This window comes from Ciona robusta, chromosome 5 (genome assembly GCF_009617815.1).
Source record: "Ciona robusta chromosome 5, ASM961781v2".
Classification (NCBI taxonomy): domain Eukaryota; kingdom Metazoa; phylum Chordata; class Ascidiacea; order Phlebobranchia; family Cionidae; genus Ciona; species Ciona robusta.
The window spans coordinates 5,559,262-5,585,101 of NC_143239.1; the positions used below are offsets into that span (position 1 = coordinate 5,559,262).

Sequence of the window (25,840 nt, forward strand, 5' to 3'; positions counted from 1 at the left end):
TTCTGAAACTATGCCCCCAAACAGTTAGTAGTCTGGGATATTTATTTTTATATATCGTAGCAAGAAAAATAATTATTTTAAAAATACTCCTTACAAAAAACTAAGAAGGTTTCCTAAATAAAATTGCTTACCAAAATTAAATAGAACTCCTAACAAAAAACTAAATAACACAGACCGTTTGCTTCCTTAAACTATCTAATCTTTTCTTACTTGCTCTCTCTGAAACACAAAACTGCTACCCTGTTAGCAATGCAATGGATCATACAACTACCAGCTGATCAATGTCTCTATCTTTAGTCTTGTAGCAGTAACAACAAAACCAGAGAAAGTCATGGCTCAACCTTGCAACATTCTAAAGGGATAACTTGCTTGCTAGAAATTACTCTGCTTTTGAAGAATAGAATGTTAGCTTGAGTAGATCATATTTTGTCAACTTTAGCATGTCTTTATTTCTAGTCTTGTGGTAGTAACAATACAGACAAATCAACTTCTTGCTCAAGACTGCAAGATTTTCCTGATTGAAAAAATTCCAAGCTATTTCTGCAACATTTTTAAGAAAGAAACATTGTCCATTTTGTTAAGGTCATTTTAAATCAACTTTATTAGAATCAGCAGAAATAATGAGAAAATAGGCTCGTGAGGATACGCAAATAAATTGGAATTACTTGATTTTAAATCCAAAGCGGCACTGTTAGGTGATTACATGGCTGAGATTAATACATGCAATAAATATTGGCAAATATAAGAAGCAAGCAACATAAAATTTAAATAAAAATTGAAACATTAAGATTAGGTAAGCACAAATCATTGCAAAGCGATTTCCGGGTGTTCATTTTTGAGTTTTACATAAGATTTGATCGTAGGCACATATTGGTCTTTGGAAGCATGGGTGACCATATTTTTTTTCTTTACAGAAATAGTAGTATGTTAAATTAAAACCGGTCAACACTGCTGGGTGATATTAATGCGCAGAGTATATCGGGTAACATTATTGTGCTTTGAACAGTGTTGACCGATATTTTTTATTCCAATTGCGCAGGTTGGCACTTTTGATGCTTGTGCATCACTAGATAATGGACCTTTCTAGCTTCAAGAGAAAAACATGAATTCCAAGACGCACAGTGGGGGATAGGGAGTAATAAAACAACATACCTAATATGTAAGTACCACAAAACATAAAAGTGAAAACGTTTCAAATGCAGAACCGTAAAAAAATGTGTCGCACAAAGTACCGCACTGCTACGTGTGCATATAAACGTCAATTTAGGGCGAAACTTTATCTCAAAAAAGCAGGAAGCACACTTGGAGTTACAGAGAGCAAAGAAATAAAACATCTTCCACAGAAAAAAGGCTAAAAATTAAATAAGGAAAATCTCATTTCGTGCAACTTGAAAAATGATTCGTAATTAGAATGTTGGTTAAGTGAAATTTTCGAGATACATTTTTATAACTTTACACACTTGTCACTTTGCTAAGCTGAGAAGCTTTACTGGCAAGAAGATCAGCTGCGTTTCCTCGTTTTTTATGAGGCCGATGAATTGGGTTTCGAATAAGTGATGACCTGATTAAAAGGCAAGATACTAAATAAACAATGTTTGGTCCAAAATAAATAAATAAATTATCGCGTAGTGGGGCAACGACGGTCGTTGTAACACATGCTTTACACCTTGTGTCCAATTACAGGTTATCATGTATGTAACTGTATGGGTGATAACTTTTTGAGGGATTTTTAATGGCTGACAATTCAACAACCTATAAGAGCCCTTTAGGTTAGAGCAATTGCAGTTAAGTGTTTTGCCCAAGAACAAATATACCCACAATGGTAGCAGTCTTGAGCTTTCATACTTTGGATTTAAGACAACGGTTTTAAACCTATGGGAAATTATTGTAATAAAATAGTAAACCAAACCTGGGAGCAATTGCCAGTAAGTGTATTACCCAAGAACACAAAGGTAGCTAACCAGTAAACCTAACCTGGTAAATGAATCCTTGTCGTCTTGAAGCTGAACAGCTGATGCGAGTCGTTTAAACTTTCCCTTGGCTGACACTCGTCGTAGCGGTGGCTTCACTTCCTCTGGCACCGGTGCCATGGCTTTCTTGCTGTATAAAGATGAGGAATATTTGGTGGGTCGGCGCCGCGAGTGAGGGGTCATGGCTCGATGCTTGTTGAGGTGCCGCAGGTGAATGTTTTTAACTATTGCTGAAAAAAGTACTTATTTTTATTTTTTGGGGGAAATCAGTTTCAGAAATTAAAAACTGTTGTATTCTATGTGGGCAAGAACCTGGGATTTAAATCAGAATTAGCCCAATATCCAGAGAAAATATATTTAAAAAATGTTTTACTTAAATATTGAAAAAAAAGATAAACTGCAAAGAAGAGAAATCGAAAAAAGAGATAAAGCAAGGAAAGAAGGTAAAACACAGACCCAATGAAAAAAAAATGACTCTAATTAAAATAGGTTTTGGATTTTATATACAAACCTGGATAAGTAAATGTGATGTCTTCATTAAGGAAATGATGATTATCATCTGGTAGTTGTGGAGTTAAAGCTGGGAGTCTATTTGTGAGGGATTCCCTGGAAAGAGAAGTTGTTGCATTACAAGACAAGGGAGTTAAGTGTCAAGTGCCATATCAGTCAATTTAAAAAAAATCTTTTTTATTTATCTTTAAGATAAATTTGTAGAGCTAGATTTAATGTTAACTGTACTTGCAAAATTTAAATGCTAAAAAAAGAAGTTCTATAAAGATTAAAAGCGATAGTTTCAGTTTCCTTATCATTCCATAATAATACTGCTTATAGTCATGTATGTATACACTTATAATACACATGGATAGGGAACAAATTTATGGCTTATATATTGCAAACATGGAACAACCATTGACCAATCAAGCGCATGCTTATGTGATGTGTCTGCTGATGTAATGTGACGCAAGACACACAATACGCAAACTGAATTACAGCAAACTCAAACTGGTAATAAGAAAGATTTAGTTTTATGTTAAAAAAATTCCCCCAAAAATATCTAGCTTTATGCGATAAAAAAAACAAAAAAATATTGAGTCATTTTTCTCATGGTGTACATGCCTAGGAAGTACATAATACGCAAACATAATTATCCAGTATAATAGTATACAAAAATCCTATTTATTTTTCCTGTAAAGTACAATCTGAAAAGTAGGTTATTCTGCCTATTATTAATTTAAAAGTGCTGCTTAAACAGATATTTAAAAAATGAAAAAAAAAACTACTTTTAATTAAAGTTAACAAAAGCCCTGGAAGGTAAACCAGTAGGTAAATTTTATTCGAAAAAAACAACTAATTTAGTATAAAATTAAAAGTTAGTAATTAAAGTTTAAACTTTTTTCAAACTTTTAAAAAAATAGGATTCAAAACTTATAATTTCCAATTAAAGATTTTGAACACCATAAAATAAAAAAAGTCCTGTTTCATATTTTTCAAAACTGACTTTCTGCTCCGCAGAGTCGCGATCTTCTTCTCATACTGCATCTCCTGCTTCATGAGATCAGTGTCCTCCTCCACTACATCCAGCTTGGGATCAGCGAGAGGCCTCCGATGAGGGGGGGAGCGAGGTCCGGACTGGATTGACGGCCGAATTCTAGGTTTGCATGAATTACATGCAGCATGCATGGGTGACAAATGTGAACCAATACACGGCAAAATGCGATTAGTAAAAATTAGATTTTAGTTTTTCAAATAAAAATAATGTTCACACCTTTAAAATTACAAAACTAGTTTATAAGGAGCCAATATAATACTTCTTTCTTAATATATAGATCAGTAAGTAAAACACAAATGTTATATTTTCTCCCTTTAAAACTATTTACCCTAAGCAGCATCCGTATTCTAAATTTGAAAAAAGGGAAAAAACTGCAAAACAAACTAAAAAAACAAAACAAACTATTTTCTGAGAAACCTATATTCAAAAAAGTGGAAAAAAAGAATAAAAACAATAAAAAAGTAAAAAATACCTTCTTTTCTTTCCTTTCCCCATAGATTGTCGAATCTGTTTCAATCTTTCATTCGTTGAGCTTTCTACGCTCTGTAACTCCGAGATACTCTCCAGTGTGCTCCGGACTTTCTTCACTTGTTCAGTGATCACGCACTCCACTGCTCTGTAAGGGAGAATAAAAAGAGGAAGATCAGAGTTTGATCTCAAAATTTTTAAACATAATTATCTAAAATATTTTATTATTTTTATCTCAAAGTTTTTTACACATTAAGAAAACTTTATGGCTGAAAAACTAGCTGAAATTGAAATATCTTTAAAAAATTATCCACTTGCTAGAAAGATAATTTCCACAGCTGCTAATTGTAAAAATATTCCCCCCAAAAAATCTCCATATGATGACTGTTTCATACTATTTTGTACAAGATAAATTAAATCTCACTTTGTCATATCCCCAACATGTTCAGCTGCTTCAATCGGTGACACGTGCGTCGGGGCCGCAAAGAAGCACGGAGTGAACACGATCGCCAAGTTGCTCGGGGACATGCGGTTCGTCGGTTCCTGTTGCGCAACTCGTGCCAAGTGGAACACAATGCGTTCGAGTGTGGCATGGTTCTGCTGGGGAATACCCTCCAAGACGTGGTACAGAGCATTCACTCTTTCGCGATCATTTTTTAAACCTTAAAAATGAAACAATTTTAATGAATTTAAATAAATATTTTTTAAAAAAGAAATTAAACCTTTAAAAAAAACTTATGAATTACCACATATTTAACTTTGTGGAAGATTATATCCTTTATGCATATTTTCTCATAATTTATAGCTAACAATTTAGAAAACCCATATAATAATTGCAGAATTAAAGTTTTAATATAAGCATAAACACTCACGAGCAGATTGAAGGAATTCAAAATATTTGTCGTAAGGAACCAAGGGGCTCGGCAGCGAACGCAGGAACTTCTTAAAACACGAGGCAACAGAGTGAATGTTGTAGTCGTCAAAATTTACCTGTTTTGTAAAAAATTTATCTAAAATATCCATATAACAGCATAAAGAAATTTTTGTTTAATTTTTTTAATTAAAATAAAAAAATTACAGATTTATAAATGTTACTGTGTGAATAATATATTAAATTTATTTATCTTTGCTTGGTGGGACAACAACAGTCATTACAACATTGGTGTTCTGTTGCATACACCTCTCAGTTATAAACCACACACACATATATATCTACTTGTTATTATACCCATATTTAGCGATAAATAATTTTCTCCTCACCTTCTGACACTCGATGTCCTTATTGAGCGATTCTTCCAACAATTTATTCTGAGTAGCCGCAGCAGATTTCCGATAAATACCTTCCTGATAAATCCCATTCATCTCCATGTAACTGATGCATTTATCAATGAAAGTGGGAACTAGCCTGTAGAGAGGAGTGTTTCATGTAAAAATGTACAGATCAGATAATCTAACAAAATTTAACAGAAAAACTGTGTTTCGTGAGGCAGAGCTTTCGGTAATTTAAGTTCTAACCGGAGCTCTCAAACTTTAAACACCAAAAGTGTGTTTTTTGTATTTTCAGATCCCCAACTGTAAACATTCAAAATTAGTGTTTCCAGATCAGAAATACACCGAATAAAAAAACAATGAAAAAAAATCCAGGTTCTTACCCATCTTTTGAAGCGAGACTTGCCAAAGATTCTCCGAACAATTTCTTCGGCCTCGATTTCTGTCTTCCCCCCTCCATGGAACCAGGACACCTAGTGGTCAGTTGTTTGAAGCACTTTTTGTGGCAAGCGAACTTGCAAACTGTTGAATTGTAATGTCATAATATAGTAAGTGTACTATTATATTTTTTCAGGCTCTGTTAAAAAATATCACATATCTTTATTTTTTGAACATATTTTATTTGAAAATAAATTCAGAAAAACAGGTATTTTTACACACATAGTAAAAATTGTTTGTTTAAAAAGTTAATGTTAATTTACAATTAATGTTCAAAAAATTTACAAAAAAAAGGTTCAGAAATTTCACAAAACCAATGTTCAAAAGATTTACAAAATAACTTACTTTTACACACAAGTCCTGCTTCCATCAACCACATCGTGTTTCCACAAAATTCACAAACTTGAGTGATTCCCCACTGCACACCAGCAAAACTGTGGCCGAGTTTTTCCTGAAGAAATAATTTTAAGGGGTTATTCTGCATATGAATATAAGTATTAAAAATCCTTAAATTGCAAACTCTTTTTTTGTAATGCATGCCTGACAAGGATCTGGTGCTACGAAAACAAAACAGACAAAAATCAAGTCCAACTAATTGTTTATTATAAAAGATATGTATTCTGCCTAAATGACATCACCAGTCTCTTTTTTAAATATAAATCTATTGAAATCTGGGCAGCAGATCAGGGTCAAACTTGCCGTATTCATCACAGTTACTTATCAGTCACATACCACTGAGTCATCTTTAACTTTCTTTCGTTTTGATTTTGTTTCCTTTGTATATTTCGGTCGAACGTCATTCATAAACTCATTCATGTAACCACGGAAACCATTCACCCCCATCATCGCAGCGTATTGGTCCAAGGAATAATGGTTCGCTGTTTTTTCGAGCACCTGTTTTTAATAGTAGGGTAAAAATTGTATTCTACTCCATGTTTTGTGAGATCTCGCAAGTGAAATGTCAAGGGTCCTAGGATTTAAGGATTAGCTTATTGCCTCAAAGTGGTTCATTCTATTTTATGTTGGTGAGGTTCCGAAACAAAAATAAGTTTTAACTACTTCTCAACTTTATACAAAAATTAATCCACTTCTGAAATTGCTAAAAAAATAAAAAACTATTAATCAATTTTTAGAAAAAGTAAGAATTACTCTTTCCACAATACCTTCTAAAAAGCTGTGGTTCTTACCTGTCTAAAGTTGGCAACAATATCTTTGTATCTTAGACCATTAGTGTCACCACTTAGCGTTGTTAGTGAGTACAGAGCTGTGAGGTTCGCACAAAATTCGTTCAACGAGATTTTGAAAACTTGATCAACTAAGTTGTCTCCTTTGAAGTTGGAAGTCTAAAAATTAATTCAATTTATTGATAAAGCTGTTGATTTTGTTGCATAGTTATTGAATATTGTTCAATTTTTACAGTTTTTAGCTAAAATTCATTTTTATTACCTAAAAAAACACTGTTTAATTGCAGTAAGACAGGTACAAAAAACACATTTTAAATAGTTTAACAATTTACACTGTTTTATTTAAATAGAACATTTTAATTACATTTTCCTATTCAATTAAATATTTTTTACACAGTTTTTAAATCTTACCTTGCTCTTAATAAAGTCATCAAGAAGAAGAAGTTCATCCGCACTGGAGACGAGGAGCTTTGGAGAGAATTGCTCTTCCTCCAAGGACTTGATGTTGACAGCATGATCTTCTGGATGGTGGAGTTTCTCGGATGATCCTAGGAAGATGTAGAATTAATTAGATGACAAAACTTAAAAACAAGGATAAAATTAAAAACCAGGGAATTAATCATAAATAAAAATTATGAAAATGCATCTACAGTACAGACGTACAGCATGTACCACATGTAGTACCGAAAGTGAAAAAACGAAACCACATTATATTTTGAATATAAAAAGAAACAAAAAAGGTTCAACTTATTTTAAAAATAAAACAAATTTATAAAAACTATATTTGTTATTGTTAAAAATGTACATTCCATAGAAAAAAGGAAACTCCATTTTACCTCCATGTGCTGATATAACACTGTCTGTTGATTTCTTTTCAGCAAGATATGGGTGAGAGCGGTTTTGACCCCTACTTGAACCCCAGAAAGTTTTCCTCATTGCCTCAATAAACGCACTGCCCCGTTTTACCCCATCCACCTGGATTTTTAAATTATATTTTATTTTTTTTATTGATGTACACATTTTTTCTTTAAGTCCTTTTGATTAAAAAACAAACAATTGCTAGAAAATCTCTTGAACACTTTATTCTTGATTTAAAAAGATAACTCAAGTCTGGCAGGAATTATAAATACACCTGAAGCAGTACTAAAAGTTAAGTAACAACTTACTTTCAGTCTGTGATAAGTTACTTGTTTATCAATGATAACCAGACCCTAATCTAACACAAGTTTCAAACAAATACATTTAACGCAACCGTGCTATGATACTGTTATGTTATCGCGTCGCAGCATTGTTTAAAATTTCTATTTTTTTTACAAGAGCAACCAGTCGTTATAAACCAATGCTTTGACTTTCACATTAGTCACGCTAGACTAGAATATAAAGTATTTGGTTTCTACATAACCGTGTATCATGGGACTGAATATTAAAGAAACATTTTCAGGATCATAATAAGTGATAGAAATATAACATATAAAGATGTTTCCAATGTATAATTACACAAAAAGTCAATGAGAAAAATTGTTGTTTACTTTTGACTTACATAATTTTACAAGCAAAGACATAAATGTGACTTATTTTATACGTAATGTTACTTATATGAATGAATGTAACCTGATTTGCTGGCAATTAAATAAATTAAAAGTGCATTTTACATCACTGGATGTACATAATGTAATATATGACAGTGTATAATCATAGAGCATATACAACTTTATATCTTACTTGATTTTGCAACTCTGGTTGGTCTAAATCTTGGCCATGTTCTACGTGCGTTGTTTCACCCTGGTGGAAATACATACAACAAAAAGTGAATGAATTAATTTTATAGAAAAAACAAAGTTTTTATAAGTGGGTCCAGAGGAGTAAATAAATTACAAAAATTGTTTAATTTTAGCTACATGTCATTAAAATACAAGTGTCCTGCGTGATCATGCATGCATTTAAATGCTATGACACATTAAATTCGAGTAGGGTAAGATACTATCTAGCGTAAGCAAGAGTCGAATACACCCTTACCTGGTCATGCATGCATTTCTTGGCGAAAGCTTCAGCGCTTAGTGACGCTGATTTCCTTGCCACTGGGTCAGTGGATGGGGGTTGTAACTTGGAAGCGACGTACGCCTCTATTGCTGAGTTGCTACGTTGGCGCCGTGGCATTTCTTTGGCAACACTGTATAATAAGTATGAATTTTAATCAACTGCTATTTATCCGTAAAATAACAAAATATTATTAGAAATATAAGAAACTGTTATTTTTGCTGGAAACACTGGGGAAATTTGTTGTGCATCACTCTAAACATTTTTTCACCATGTTGGTTTTAGCTAGGTCTATGTTGCCTGCTACACTTATTAGTTAGCCATGCATGATCAATATAAATAGTAGCCTAGGTAATTGGGTAATGGGCCAAACCTGGCCTATATACCAAGTCCGAGGCAGGACCTCACCCACATAGAATAGACCAAGAAACATTAGTTTACAAAAGTAAATATTTAGCAACTTGTCTGATGCACAAGTTTTACCTCTCCATTGAAAGACTTCTCGCAAATACTGGGTTGGTTGGGTTTTGTGTTGCCAGGCCATTTTCTTTCTGAGCAGGTTCAGATACCTCTGTTGGTTTAGATGTTGAATCTGATTTGTTATTTGGCACCACTGGTTTGCTCTGCGCTTCAGTTGCATTTTGCAAAACTGTTTTGGTTGGGACCAAGGATTTGCTTGGCATCACTGGCTTATCCGGCAAAATGTGTTGCGCATCACTGAAAGTATAAAACAAAACTGTAACCTAAACAAAAACATGAGTTTGCCAGTCACTTTAAACAGCAACAAAAAGTAACAAGAAACCTTAGTATATTAAAAAAATTCAAAGAATGTCTTGAAAAAGTTCTTTTTAATTTTAAGCCATTTAAATTCTATTTAATTTTTTCTACTTTTCTACCTTTCCAGTTTTAATGGTGATTGTGGAGGAGTGGAAGAATCGCTTGTATTCGAAGTATTTCTTGAAAATGGAGTTGTTTCCAGCATCGGCATGGATTCTGCTCCAACACCAAAGGTTTTAAGTTGTTGACTCAACTTGTTCATTTGCTCCAACCTTAAAGAAGTTATTTCCTGCAAAAATTGACAGTTTATTTAATCTTTAAAGGTATTTTCTTTAATGTATCCAATTAGGAAGTTTTCTAATCAAACTTTTACACCCTTGTTACTGTTGACTATGCATTAACCACAAAAACATTTTTCTCAAAAAACATTAAAAAGTTATTTCCTGAATAGATTGACGCTTTTATTTGTTTACTGGATTTTTATTAATGCTAGCAATAAGGTAGATTTGTCATTTACGAATCAAAATTTTTCACTCATCTTACTGTTAAAAATGCATTTTAATTGTACTTTTAGATAAAAAACAAACATTTTAAACAACAAAACTTTCGCCTCTAAACCTTAAATATAAAAGGAATATCTTTTTTAATTTTTAATAAAATTATCACCATGAAAAAACTAAAAGGATAAAATCGAAGTTGAAAACTCTGCATCACTTACATCTCTGATCCTCTGATCTTGTTTATTCCTCCTCCTCACTCCATCCTGACTCCTGTTAAGATCAATGAGTTGCCTCTGTTGCTCCACCCGCTGGAAAGCCAGCCACTCCTTCTCGAGACGAGCAAGTTCTTTAGATTGTTTCCTCTGGGGTTCAACTTTCGCCGGAAATGTTGTTTCTGGAAAAAATATTTTAGAAAATAAGTTTTTTGTTTGTATAAAAACTATTTCATAAAATATAAGATTTTAATTGGTTTTGAAACATTTATTTAAAAATTTATTCCAAAAATTGGTATTCTATAAACCTTAACGCTTGTAAAACCATAAAAAAAATAATTTTAAATTTGAAATAAAATATGATAAACATACCCATGTAATTCTTGTCCGTCTTGTCTGTATTTATTTCAATATCATCGAGTTTTAAAACTTCATTGGATTTCTTCGCGTCAGCTTCAACAGACACAGTATTATTCACTAAACTTGATGATAAATTTTCTCCAACAGCCAGATCTTTATTTGTCGATATTTGACCATGTTTTAAAAAACGTTTGTTTTTAGATGGTTTAACACTTTTTGAAAAATCTTCATTTTTTCCTAATTTTTCATTTTTTTCCTCAGGCGGGGGTTTGGACTTAGATGCAGGAGCTGTGTATTGGAACCTCCCTGGCTCCGGACTCTTATTCGACTTCTTAAGATCATAAGATTTGCTCCATCCATCCAGGACCTCATCTGTGGACTTCCTCTTGCTTGAAGGAACGTACACCACTGGTTTAACGACTTCAATTTTACTTTTTGGGTACGCAGCTTGTAAGAAGACTTCACCCGCTTTGGTCCGAGGCCTGAACTGGGGCCTGGGGCCAGTGGGGGGTTCGTCCGGTTGCGGCTTTGGTTCTTGGCAACATGGTTCGTGATTGTTGTTTGTGTCGTTGAATGTTGGTGTTGATTTTGTTGATTTTTCTTTTTCAACGCTGGCAGGTTTGGTGGGGTCTTGTGAGGTTTCAGTTTTGGTTTTCAAGATTTCTTTTACATCCACTTGAGCTCTGGGTTTAATATTTAACGAGTTAACATAATAGTTAACCTATCAGAGTATCAGTAACAAACTAACAAACTGAGTAACAAACTAACAAACTGAAACTAACAAACTATATATTCATTTTTCAGTCAAAGCCAAGTTAATATAACAGTTAACCTAGCAGTAATGAACTGACAGTCATATTTTTCCTTCAAATCATTTATTACCTATAAAAATAAACATCAACTAAAAAGATTAGCTAAAATAATTTTACACTAACACATATATTTACCCTTTTTCATTTTCTTTGATTTCCTGCATATTTTTATACAGCGTTCGAGCTTGATGTCCTCTGTATATTCTTTGGATGATCACGGCAGCGTTTGATCTTTTTTTGCTCCTGTAGTTCTTCCAGGATCGCTGAATGATGCGGGCAGATTGATCATCTTCCTCTTCTACCCTCTTCCTCCTTGCATCCTGGACTCTGCACCAGAACAACAAACAATGATATTACACAAATATTTCAAGAGTTTTAAACAGACACCGTACTAATAACTTTACAAAATTTATATAAGTGTTTAAACAAACAAATAGGTAAAATTCTATTAAAAACATAGATTTTTTAAACTTGAGTAATATTTTTTAAAAATTTATTCAGCAGGTTTCAAACAGTTTGTGAGCATCCACACTTATTGTAACTAAAAAGAAATAAAAGGTAGATTTTTTACCTCCTTCGTACCAAGTACCCCCGGATACAAGCTTGAAACTGAACCATTAAACCTTCAAACTTCTGTGCTAAATAACATCTCCACGCATCCTGTGGTATAATGGGTTTATTTCATTTATAAAAACCAAATGACTATCACCACTAAGTTATACACCTGATTGCTCATAAGTGGATAATGTTTGAAACTGTGATATGATGACTGTTGTTGCCCAAGTCTCCAGGATAAATAAATTCTAAATAATATTTTCAATCATCTAAATTTATAAATGATATATTCATCATAGAAATTTAAATATAGAACAGTAACATAGAATGGTAACTCTTTTTATAACTTATAATTATGTGTCAGTTCATATGAAACTTTAAACCTTACTAAGTTCCTACCTGTATAATAGAAGCTGCAAGATGCCACTCCACGATTTCCCGCTGAGCTTCCAACATCCTCCAGTAGGATTGTATTTTAATTGCTGCTGATCTTTGTTGGAGGTAGCTCCTCCTACAAATGCATCCTCTGATCCTAGATTGAAGGAGGACCACATGCTTGAGGACAACTTCATGCAACGACTCTTTGAGGATGCGGGATGCATGATCGCGAAGGAAGAGCTGGGTCCTCCCGGTCTGGAAATGCTTCCCAGGTTTTAATCCGATCGAGATGAGGAAGTTGCTGATTCCTGATAAAGTGATCTCCTGGTGTGGCATCAGTAACTGGGAGAACCAAATTTATTGAATATGAAAGTTGGAGCAGTTGTGGATTATGGTAAGTGTAGGGTACTGTGTTATCAATTTGTTGTAAACTATATACCTTTTATTTAATTTATAATCAATAACCAGTTGGTTGAATTAAAATGAACTGTTTTTTTCTTAAAAAAAGCTAGATTTTCTACCTTAATAAAAGATATGAAATACTTGTTTCATGAATTTGTGCTTTTTAAATTAGCAAGAACAAAAATGATGAGATGAGGCACAATTTAATTTATCAACAAAAAAATTTCCTCACACCTTTAAAGCATTTCATTAAAAAAAGGTTGTCATTTTAAAATTTTACTTTGAATTGAGATGAGAACTTTTCAAGCGACATCCTTTCTGGATAACGAGATTGATGAAGCTGGATGGTTTGAAGGAGTCCGGAGCACCGGAGCTGGTGGAGGACCAACTTGTCGTCCAGTTTTAACGCAGCCTGGAATAATTTAAAAATTTTAAAGAAAAGGTTTTTTAAAAATAACAATTTTTTGGAGGACTTTTGTAAAAGAACAGTTTTTCTAAATCATTTTTTAACTGTTAACAAAAGAAGTTGGGTTTTAGGTTAAAGAAAAACTTTTGAAATTACCTTTTTACTGTTAGGTTAAAGAAAAACTTTTGAAATTACCTTTTTACTGTTAGGTTGAATGCAGCGCACAAAGAATGGATGAGCTTTCTCCAGTGTTGCCATAAGTGAGCCCAGTGATGCCTGATAAAAAAACAAGTTGTTGCATATATTAATAATAGGAAAAAATATTTATGTTTGAAGTTAATTTAGGTAATGCCGACTACCCCAAAAATAAAATTTGTGCGGAAAAAGTTTTGCAAAAAAACTTTGAACTTAAAAAAGATTTTAAAACTTTTGTTGTCTAAAATTTGTTACCAAAAAAACATATTTTTACCCAAAAATTGAGAAAATTTGTTAAAAATGTTGGACCTGGTATTGTTGGGTGATGCTGTTGGTCTTCTTTCTTCCTCTGGATGTTGCGTTCACCTTCCGCCTCCCATAGAAGCTTCCCTCCCTTGATGATTCTGATCCGGAGGATGAGGAAGACACAGAAGTTTGTTGGAGGGATAACCGAGCCAACCTGGAAAATAAATTGTTTTAAATTTTAAAGTAAGTTTTTAATATTTTGAAAAGTTTAGTTGGAATTTGGAAAGAATAGTTTTAGCAATTTTAAGTCTCGATAACCTGGAACAAAAATATAATTGTTTTTAAACAAACATTGAGTTTTACAATAATTTCAACCAGCCTGGGAGAAAAATTTGAATAAAAATAAAGAAAATTAAAAAAAAAAAATTTGAAGTGGTAGGATTTAAATGTTTTCATAATAGTTTTTATTATAACTAATTTCATATATTTTTTTCTTTCCTTTTATCTATGAAAATATTTAAATCATCTTTTAAGATGGTAAATTTATTTCGGTGCAACAAAACACTGTAATAATATTGGCAAGTTTAACACTTTCGTTAGACAATGTTGGGTTAAGTGTTACAACAAGATAAAGTTATGAGTTAATAGCTTTCAATTGCTCTTCATATTGGAAAGTGCTGCACAAGTGTCGTCTGTTTTTTACAGCCATATTATGACCTAGTTCTGTTCTAAGTATTTAAATTCAATTTAAAGTTGCCAGAAAACAACAGTGGATATAACACGGGTGTTTCGTTTCATACACCTCGTGCCAGCTTGCGAGCTATCACGTATGTAACTTTGTGAGTGATTATTTTTTCTGTTGCTGACAATTTAGATAAATTTTTAGGACCACTGGGTTGGAGCAATTGCTGTTAAGTGTCTTGGACACATCCGCCACAAGGGTAGCAGCAACGAGCCTTGAACTTACATTTTCCGATGTACATAAGCAGCTTGATTCATCTTTTCTTCCGTTTCCACTTGTTTACCCAGCCATCTATCTGTTACTGTGTGTGGTGTGAGGGGGGCTGAAGAAACAAATTTTCATTTTTTAAAATATTGATAATATATTTTTGACGATTTTGTTACCAGGCGTAGAAAAACTGAATTGTTTGATTATAAATAAACGTAAAATTTAAAGAAGTAATAGTAATTGGGTGATTTCGCTAATGGATAAGTTAAATGCAGCACCAAAATTTAAAAAAAAATTTAAATCATGGTCATAAAATTAAAGCTGTAGAAAACAAAAATAATTATTTTCTATTTTATGTGGGTGAAGTCCCGTGGTGTGGCATGCCATCGGTCCTAGGATATAGGCCGGATTGGTTAATTTACAAATAGCAATATACCACTTACCTAATTTTCCTTTTCCTGCATTCCTGAATGCATAAGTAGCACGCACAGTGGCTCGTAACACACCCCACCTAACAACTGCAGCGGGGGATTTGGACAAAATACCCTGGAGGAAACTGGAGTTGGTCGTCCTCACTAAATTAATCAGATCCTCACGGACTTGGTCGTGATTTTTCTCCCGGAAATCCTGTAGAATGTGGAAATTAAGTTCCGTAGCAGTTTGTTCCTGTCTCGATGTCTTTGATGTGTCATTTTTATTTTAAATTATTTTATTTTAAGTATATTCTTGCTACAAACAGTACGCATGTATTTTTGCCTGCAGATAGGAAGTGTCTGTAGCAGTTTATTTGTGACTTTTCTACTTGTAACCATTATTTACAAAATTATTTACAACTTGTACTACAATATACATACGTATAGGCGACACATTTTTAAATTTTTAACAAAATCTGGGATGATATTCGAGATCTGGGATGATATTGTGGTTGTGGATGACATAAACAGTTACATTTATAACATTAAAGATTGGAAACCTCATTTGTTGAAACAGTTACATTTAACAATTGGAATAATGGCCTGAATGTGAATATAAAAATTTACATACAAGATGAAAAAGTTTTCTTTAATTAAATCAATGCCCTTTCAGGGTCAAATATATAATAGGGTCTTATTCCAACTCTAGAAAGAGTAAGTTTCACTAAGTATTTTAATTTTCTAATTACTTAGTTTATCCATGTGTGTATAACTTAAACACTGTAGATAAGCTATGTAATAAGCTTAGTATGAAGTATAATGCATTATTCCCATGTTATAATCCCAATGTTATAAACTACATGCTGTTTGTTTACGTTATTAACACAAACTAATGTGGTTTTAAAAGTATACGTTTCAGTTGCTTAATAAAAATTCAACCTAAACAAATGCAGTAAAAAACTTTTTCTGAAAATATCAAAACGAATAGGTAATTTTTTCTAAAAATATAAAATCGAATGGGCATTATTTTCCGAAAATATAAAAAACGAATGGGCAACTTAACTGCAGAAGTTTGAAGAACTAATAATAAAGAGAGAATACACTTAAATATTGTAAATGCAGTAGATACATGTAATGCAACATGGTACATAACCAGCAGTGGAATATTAATTATTTATTTTTATAAATACCGGTGACATTACTTATAAATTTCTTCCACAAACCAAAATTTAAACCGTTGGCAAACTTTTGCTGTGCCCCTATGTTTAGTTTATTGATTATTTATGAATGGAAATCCTGGAATTGACAAAACTGTCATTAATAATCTGGTTTACTATTTATTGAATGGCAGAAGTAAATAAATAAATAACATATAAATGAAATGGAAATTTAAAAAAAATGACAAATAGAAAAATATTAAAATGTTTTGTGTATTTCAATGTGAAACACACTAGTGTTTTTATTTCTAGAAATAAAAAATCCTATACAAATATGAATGCCATATGCTCCAGAAAACAGACATTTTTATTATGAGCTTAACTGTCCTTTGTTCTAAGCATAAGAACTTTGTATATATAAACATTCATTTGTATAAGAATTTAGTTACAACACTTTTTATCGTCTGACAAGTTAAAAACATTTTAAATACACTAGTTTAAACGATTTAATACAGAATAATGTTAATTTTTCCTACCTTTATTTGGTATTTGACCTTCCCAGCATAATGTTGTATAATGAAGGCATCTTCCTTCACTACAGTTGTCTCATAATATCGTGAACCGCTGTGGACTCGGTTGAAATTTGAGAGCAACGTGTGGTTGTTGGCACCAGGGAAGCTAGGATGGAAGAAGTGAAATAAATATGATGATACTTGTATTATTACTGCATGGCAGTGCAACATCAGACGGAACATGGGTATCTTGTTTCAAACACCTCATGTCCGCTAACGAAGTTCCACATATGTAAGTTTATGGGGAATTTTTTTTATTATTCATTTCGTTTTATTTATGTATGGGTTGGAGCAATGTTCGTAAGAACAAAACGACTGAGGCCCTAGTCTGGTTATCATATAGAGTAGGGTGGGGGAAGACGGACACCTTTAGCACATATTGTTCAAATATCCTGATCATGTTTTTAACAATTAACAACGGCCTTTGAGAGTCGTGAGGATACGGTTTTATAATTTTTGTTTTTTACTACTAAATGAGACAGGAAAATATAATGAAAAGTTGTCCGATCTTTCCCTACCGTGCTATATTTAACTTACTTTTCATCAATAAGATGGAAAAGCCCGGTTAGTTTCTTCTCATAGAGCAACAAGCAACCAGAGTTATCGGCATAATCTACTTCTTTCCATGTTAAACCTTCAGCACGATATTCCTCCTACAGTTGGTAAAACATAAACATTTAAAATAGACTGATTCATAAGCGTAAAAAAACATTCAAAATATTTGTTTTAAGATTGATTTTAAAATTGTTACATAAGTGGTAACTAGTATGCAGGCACGAGGTGCGTGAAACAGAACACTTGTGTTATAAATGACTGCCATTGCCCGCCAAGCAAGGATTAACAAGTTACATTCGTTCATTTGGAAGAGAATTAAAAAAAGTGTCATGTTTTAATTCCAGAAGGAACCTAAGTAGTTGTTCTCCAACCAACCACGCGAGGATAAAGCTAGCAAATTACATTCATATATTCAATTGAGCAGATTCCTACATATGTAGTGACCTATAATAAAACTGACCTGTTCCAGTTGAAAAGTATGTTTGATGCAATAATGTTGAAGATGTTCACTCGCATAATTGATGCAAAACTGCTCGAAACTGTTTTTCGCAAAATCTTCAAATCCAAAAATATCAAGTAATCCTAACCATTGGCTCTGTGACAAATTAGAAAAATATAAGTATTTTTTATTTACTTAAAAAAAGGAAATTCGCGAATATAAAGTGGAATCTTAACTCAGCGATTGGGAAAATTTATTCTCACATACTTTGCTTAAAGGCAACCCACAAACTAGCAATTAAAACTTCATTTATTGCAATCAATTTGATTAAAATATGAGAACCAAAAATTAAGTTTTACTCATAAGTTTTTTTTGTATCTGAAAATAAAAAACAGTTTGTTGTATTCAATTTTCTATATATATTGTTCACATAAAACCTGCTTACATTAAATTGTATCAAAAAATGTTTAAAAAATGTTGTATTTAATTTCCTAAATAGATAGTAACAGTTAATGGTGAAGTAAAGAGACTAAGCAAGATACAGTTACAGTTAGTTAGTTAATAGCGGACGTGGTTTATTAGCTTTGTGAGTAAACAAAGCAAACCAAAAGCAAATAGTAGAATGACAGTGCCCTTTTAAACCAACATACCATCTTTGTTTAATGAAATATGACAACATAGTGCTAAAAACAAGTGGTTTTATTTAACCACTAATGAGAAAAGCACTGATTTTAAAATTTTCCATATTAGGACATAGGACAGTATGATTTTCGAATATAACATTAAAGAGGCATAAACCAAAAAAAATTAAAATTTATATAAGGAAAGAGATGCTCAAATGTGATTACAATCAAAGTTTCAAAAATCGAAACAGCTTTTAAAAAAATCACATAAAAAAAATTTTTCGTTGGTATGCCCCTTTCAAGATACAGAAGTTTCAGGTTTAAACTGGTGGAATAGTTGATGGAACCCACCTGGGAACGAAGTTTAATGTCCCTTGTCTTTTGCGCTAGTGCCATATTCACACTGCTGACAGCCCAGTCAAACAGACTCTGGTACAACGCTTTAGCCATTGCATCCCGGGTGGCTCTTGCCTGAAAAAATATAAAATTTCATTTAAATAAACTAAGGAACAAAAGTTCACAGGTGTAAAACGGTTTATCCAAATTTTATAAGAGGTTACGAGTTTATAAAAAAAAACAATAAGACGTAACAACCAAATAAGATGTAACAACCAAATGTTAAATATGTGCGGATGTGCTACTTTGGTAGGTTAATAAAAGTTGTCTGTCCTCCAAACTAAAAAGACAAGATCTTGTAAAACTTACTGGTTTGGTGATTGAAAATTATTTTTGTTGTAAAACAGTTATACATATATTTATATATTTTATATAAATATATATAATTCTACTTTTAAAGAACAATAACATTAACTGATTGTAGTTAAAACACATGGACTTTTGCTCAGCCTAATTAAAATCAGGAAATGCTTTTTGAAGTGATAGCACTTTATTTAATGAACTACTTCTATGCAAACACATAAGAATCATAAATCACACTTCATAATATCAACCTACTAGAAAACTTAGACAAAGTAAAAACTCTTACTGAGAAAACGAACATAAATCTCTTTTTTCGAAATACTAGCACAGCAATTTAAATGCATTGTGTTAAATTAAATCTTAAAATAAAAGTAAAAAGGTTTGTTAAATGATTTGTATCACATGATGCATATGACTCCCTAATTCTATGTACAATTGTATTGATAGCAAAAACGATAGACCATGATTTAATATTGGGCGGATCAAAATGTATTAGTAATACCATTGTACACAGGGCACTGGTAATAATTTGAGTTAATCAGTCTACCCCTGCCTCCCCAGCATTTTATATAGTTTTGTGCCTATGAACAACATTATCATACAAAACACACAATTACCTCATGTAGTTTAAGAGCAAGTATAAATCGCTCGCCTGCGCCCGCTTTTGCTTTCCTTGTAAGTAAGCATTTCCTCACGACATTCTCATCAAGTTCAAGCAGAGAACTCACGCTCGTTAAATAACTTTCATCAACGATTTCCAACGTCTCATCACGACCAGATTTCTGAAAATGACAGAAAATTTTGTAAGAAAAAACTTACAAACTGATTTTAAATTAAAAGTTAACAGTTTTACACCACATTCTGAATGTCAGACTACATTTGAGCATTTCTATCCATATACAACTTTTTTAGTGGATTTTTTTTTTGAATGTGAATGCAGACATTTATTAAAAAAGCTAAACAAAAAAATTCTTACTAGATCTTTATAAGACACATACCGTTCTGAAAGTAATATTCCCGAGCAGCACAATTGCTGCAATGAGTCGGAATATGCTTCTCTGAGCTCCACCATAGAAACCCATTACTTCCATGGCTTGTCGTAATCTTTCAAGCTCGGCAGGTGCATCAGGGTTCTCTTGTTTACTGCACTGTAACATAATTTAAGATTTAAACAATCAAGTACATAGGTTATCTAAGGTATAAACTAATTTCAACACGGTTACCCTACGCACCCTAATGTTACTATGCCTATGATATGGTGGGGGTTATTCCCTGGCTGTGGTGGACAATTTGTAGGGCACATCACAATACAAAAGAGCATACAAAATAGAAGACAGGGCTACTGTAAAGATAATTCAAGATTTAAACAACATCATACATTGGCGGTCAAGCAATAATACTGGTGTGCTAAAATATATAATGTCATCCTTGTTTCAAAAATTTGGGTGACATTTATCCCAGTCAATGTGTATACAGTTGCCCTGTGTATTCCTAACGCTGCCTATGATATGGTCGTGTTGAGGTTACATTCCAGCGGCACACGTTACCCAATGACCAGTTGTGGACAATTTGTGGGCAATATCACAGTTATTAACACTTAATACTTGTGTACCACATGGTATGGCATACAAAACACGAAAACAGACGGCAGGCTGTTGCAAGATATTTAGATATACAGTATAGTCATTAGTGATATAGTCTTGTGTGAGTTGTGTCATTGCATGTAACATTAGTCTTCATTGCCAAGTATGGATATTTGTTTTTGACATTAGCAGTTCACCATAATGGTTAACTTCCTGTATCCTACTATGGTTATTGTATGAGTGCAGTTTATTGTGACATCAATTCAAGAGTTCAAATATATTGGACACAGGCTACAGCCTTATTTGGGAATGTAATTATCTACAACTAACAATTTAAGAAAAAAAATATACATAAATTAAATTATTTTTTAAATATGTAACGAAGATTGAAAAAGTTACACCAGCCATAAGAAGGGAATTCACAGCAAAACCACTGCCATTAAAAAATCCTAAATTTGAGTAATGCAACTTTCTATAAATTCATATTGTTATTGGAACAAACCTGTTTTAGGTAGTTGTAACTTGCATTTTGATCAAGATATAACTCGCTCAGTTCCTCTGGTGAGGTTCCATACAGTAGATAGTAAAATATGTGAAAATTCCTGTAAATAAATATATTTTTAAAGGTGGCGTATTAAGAACATTTTAATCACTTAGGTGGGACTTGAACTACAAACCCCCTATGTTGTGAACCCATTTTTAATCTTGTGTAGATTTATATATAAAAACACATATTGTGGCGAAGCTTATGCTCAGAGGGGTTTTTGGGTGACTGGTCAACTTTAACCTAAATACCAAGTCCCCTAGTGTTCCTTGTGGTAGAATCTTACCCACATAGAACGGGCTGTATTTCTAAGTCATGTAAAGCCCCATTTTTCCAAACATTATACCGCGTGTGTCTTATAGTTTGTATGTAGGGATTTTTACAGTTGGCTGCACCACCGCATACATGAGCCACATGTTTAAAGTTTTGACAAACAATTTTAAAAAGTGGGTCACTTAAAATATGTGTGATGATTATCCAACAACCAGCAAATTTAAGTTGTGTGAATAAAAAAATGCAATTACAAGTTTTAGGATGTGAATACCTGTCATTTTGTCTTAGATTTTCCCTCATGTAAAAGTTAGTGCAAATTTTATCATTGGTATCAGATTCCATGTATAGGTTAAAGAATTATATTATTCCACAACTGAGCTCCGAAGCTATATTATTTGGACAGTATATTTGATTATTTTGTACTAGTTTTAAACAGCATATTTTGTAGGATCAAAGAGCATGCTAACTTTGACAGGCACAATTTACAAGAGAAGGTTTGCTTATAAAAGTAGGAGTTATAGTATATCCAATTGGAAACTAATTTCAAAAAATTTATTATCAATTCTATGCCTATCAAAGACCACAGCGAAGGAATTTAGACCAAGCTCCCCTGCTCCCATAGCAGTTATGACTTATCACCAATGGGAGTAAGCGTAGGTCAAATTACACCAGTCACCATTTCCAGCACTCACTGTAGAGAGTGAACAGCATACCATTAGCATACTTTATTTGTGTGGGATCACACAGCGTAACCTTAAAGGGTAGGAGAGCTGCTGTAAGTGCTAGCAATGTCAACAACTGCCAACTTACACCCAGTGGTTAATTTTCTCTCGTACACCAGTTTTGGTTTAAGTCGCTGAAATGTCAGGCCTTTTATACGCGAGAGTTACCTCCATGTATGGAAATAATTAATACAGCAAGATACATCTTTTGACACAATTTAATATTTTCCTTTTCTTTTTAATGAACATCTAGTTTAATACATTTTTAGTACCGGTTCCACATTGAAAATGCTATAAAAATACAGTAAAGTGGTTTATAAGCAATCCTATCTTTTAACACATTTCAATTTTATTCAGCTTACAAATTTTGTAAAAACTTAAGATTTTTTATTTTTTAATATTTTTGTTGAGAATACCATTTAAATATATCACGAAAAATAGAGATACCAATAGTAAGTCACGTTGCTTGGTTACATCAATATATATATGGAAACTTCACTAAGATATTTGTGTCAAACTACAAATACAGTGTATATGTGTCAACAATGTTTGCTAACATGTCTGGTGGCTTTTATCTCTGTGTGTTGTGTGTAAGTCATTCCTAATGAACGTCATTAGTTCAAGAAAAAGATCCGAAAAAAAGCCCAAAAAAGGTTTTTATACTCAATCTACTCAATCTAAACTACAACACACATCAAATATTCGAAAAGGTTATCATGTGGTGTCCAATTAAAGCATAATAACCTATTATAAACTTACGCAACTACAGAGGTTGTAATACAGTTCAAATTAGTGGATAATCAAAGGAAAATGTGGAGTGTAGACTAAACACTTATAACTCTAACCACATCAAAGAAATATAACTCAGGAATCAATCTTAATTTTCTTTAAGGTAAGATTCCTCTTTACCATGAAAGCAACATCTGATTAGGTTCATGTGGAAATGTGCCAACTCTGGCCTAAATCCCAGCACCCATGGCTTGTCACGTTGCAGGACTCACCCACGTAAAACAGAATAAATTTAATAAAACTCTTTCCTTACCTTTCATAAGGTTCCTGATGTATCAGACGTGACTTCTCAAGCAGATAAGTTTGGACATCAGCTCTAAAATTAAATGAAACAGGAATAAAACACTTGGAATTTAAGAAACAGAAACTCCATGAGTGAACTAAAGCATACCACTTGCTATGAAAAATCAAAACAATATGAACTTTAAAATAGGTAATATAATACTTTAAAAGAAAAGAAATACAAGGACCTCACCCACATAGAATACAAACAATCAAAATTACATTAAAACAAAAGGAACAAAAAACACATTTTTATATCTATAATTTACTGAACCCAATTAAATCTATAAGATGATGCATTCAAGGCTTAAATGAGTGCTGTGAAAAAGTTTCAAACAGTAGAGTGAAAACTTTATACACCTACCCCGACAATAAACCACTTCCGTAGAAATATATTTTCAAAAACTTTCCAAATCGACTACTGTTGTTGTTGTGCTCTGTCTGTGCATTTCCAAACGCCTGGCCAAGTAAGATAAAGGGTAATTTAGTTACCATTGTTTTTTCTAACTGTGTTTATTGAAGTAAGTCCAATATAGTTTTAGGCCTACTGTGTGTATAAATATGGTACATTTGGTATGGTGTACAATTATTATATTATTAATGAGAAGGAAGTATAAGAAAACTACACTATACAGTAACTGGCTTTGTAGACAAAAGACATTATCTAAGTCATTTTTATAGGAGTAACTACCCATGCCTGCCTTCTTTTTAAGTTCGGTTTCTCAACCGGCATTATCGTTAAATTTTGTTTGATAAACAAAGTACCCACCTCCAAAACAGGGCCGGCACCAGTAAGCATATTTTCCACACCAGTCACGTAACTTTTTTGGCAAAGAGCAAGGGAATGGTGGACCAGAAAATGTGTGGCTTGCGTTTTACCGGATCCGGATTTCCCTGTTATGACAACACATTGGTTTTGCTTGGTTCGTACCATTGTGTTAAACGCAGTGTCGGCAATCGCATAGATATGTGGTTCAAGATCCTCTTTGCGCCGATTTTGGTAAATCGTCATGTATTTTGGGTTATAGACAGGGAGGAATTTGTAGGGGTTTATGGATATAAGGGTGTCCGCTGAATAAGTGTATATTTTATCCTTCATAAATCGCTTTTGTAAAACTTCCAGAAGTTTCTCTTGTGTCAAAGATGATAGCGCACATAAATCAGGACAGTCGGAATCGGAGGGTTTCGTAGGGGGTAGAAACCCTTTAGAAGCCATGTCTCTTTCAGTGGAAACTCTCTCAGCTTTCTCGTGCCACGAGTTGGCTCCATGGTACATCACGCTTCCAGTTTCATCAATTTCCCGCAGCACAAACTTGTAGGAGTGCTGGAAGTGAGTGGGCCATAACAGCATCCTCTGCACCGGGAAGTCAGAGTGAGCAAGAATCATTTCCTCCCCTCTATCTTTATGCATCTCAACGAGCACATAAGAGGAGCCATTCTCTACTCCTAGTTTTTCAATAACTTCTCTCACGACCTCCGCGGCAGTTGTGCGTTTCGTGCAGCGTACAGATTCTACAACCGAGGAGGCCGAGACGTCCACGGGATGCACATGAATCAAATATGTTGCGTCTGCGGCCATTTTCGCTCTTTATTTAGCACACAAAGTATTCCCAAACGACGATATATAGTAATCTATAATGTTTTCCATCTTTTTATATGTTTTCTACAACTGCAACTGTGTAAACCTGGAAAATGCAATTAGAATAGCCTACTCATTTAACTTTAAATATAAATTAAACTTATTATGTAATAATTGATAAATGAGGCATACCTAATAAACATACAACTTTTCAATACATGCTAGTGGCTCTAAGCTGGTAATAGACAAATACTGTGCTGTAAGTGTATTATAAGACCAAACTTAAAGCTAAAACTTCCCTACATATTCGGTTAAAGGGAGTGACCAACGATAAAATAGCAACTAACAGAATATATACACAATCTAACAATGCATACTGATCAACCTACAATTAAAAACCTACTTGTGATTTAAAAATAAATAACAGACTTTCCAAAGTGAACTGTCAACATTGTCAACTACGATCCACGCAAAGCTGTCAATCTCTCATCATTGAGAAACTTTCTTTCACTCAAGCGTGACAAATACGTCACGCATCCATGCATTCCAAATATATACGGAATTACGTCAATTCGACTAGGCATAGAAATCTGATACTGAAAATATCGAATTTCTTTCCAACGTTCTCTTGAATATTAAAAATAAAGTTGGAATTTTACCGTCCGCGACGTAATTTAAAACAATAATCCAATTTACTACAGACGGCTGTACAAATTATTGTGAATCAAAGAATGAAGGAGTTTTTGTTCACATGTATTTTTAACCTGTTAACTTTTTACGATGGTTTATTTAGACTTACCTGACCGCCTCGTAGCCATAAGTATGAAATACACAAACAACCATTAACTGCATTAACCGATATGCTGATGATCACTTGTGTATTTTACCTTGGAAATAAACTGA

At 33.2% G+C, this 25,840-nt stretch overlaps 1 protein-coding gene across 2 annotated transcripts; it reads right to left on the bottom strand.

The window, feature by feature from the left end:
* Window positions 1-572: 572 nt before the first annotated feature.
* LOC149735945 (unconventional myosin-IXa-like) lies at window positions 573-25,381 on the bottom strand. 2 transcript variants are annotated; one of them, XM_089877774.1, is made up of 38 exons: window positions 24,128-25,379; window positions 23,723-23,817; window positions 23,330-23,392; window positions 21,251-21,350; window positions 20,164-20,313; window positions 19,783-19,947; window positions 18,818-18,937; window positions 17,865-17,999; window positions 17,387-17,502; window positions 16,814-16,955; window positions 15,151-15,334; window positions 14,726-14,822; window positions 13,822-13,972; window positions 13,513-13,593; window positions 13,192-13,323; window positions 12,531-12,851; window positions 12,148-12,236; window positions 11,712-11,903; window positions 10,777-11,447; window positions 10,411-10,586; window positions 9,812-9,981; window positions 9,399-9,632; window positions 8,895-9,048; window positions 8,601-8,660; window positions 7,715-7,853; window positions 7,290-7,426; window positions 6,882-7,037; window positions 6,427-6,588; window positions 6,040-6,145; window positions 5,640-5,778; window positions 5,248-5,392; window positions 4,860-4,977; window positions 4,412-4,649; window positions 3,992-4,135; window positions 3,469-3,618; window positions 2,482-2,576; window positions 1,975-2,200; window positions 573-1,561 (listed from the first exon to the last, which is right to left on the bottom strand). In XM_089877774.1, the coding sequence occupies exons 1-38, from the start codon at window positions 24,935-24,937 to the stop codon at window positions 1,453-1,455; spliced, it is 6,672 nt and encodes a 2,223-aa protein (XP_089733900.1). In that variant the 5' UTR covers window positions 24,938-25,379; the 3' UTR covers window positions 573-1,452. The 2 variants fall into 2 exon arrangements, with proteins under 2 accessions (XP_089733900.1, XP_089733902.1); XM_089877776.1 differs by lacking the exon at window positions 3,469-3,618 and having other exon boundaries at window positions 24,128-25,381.
* Window positions 25,382-25,840: the final 459 nt, after the last annotated feature.

Excerpts from the sequence above, each read along its gene's own strand:
- LOC149735945 (XM_089877774.1), bottom strand. The coding sequence starts at position 24,937 with ATGGCCGCAGACGCAACATATTTGATTCATGTGCATCCCGTGGACGTC. Across the intron at positions 9,633-9,811 it reads TCACCATTAAAACTGGAAAG|TGATGCGCAACACATTTTGC; the intron begins GTAGAAAAGTAG and ends TTATACTTTCAG. Across the intron at positions 6,146-6,426 it reads AAGTTAAAGATGACTCAGTG|GAAAAACTCGGCCACAGTTT; the intron begins GTATGTGACTGA and ends TTATTTCTTCAG.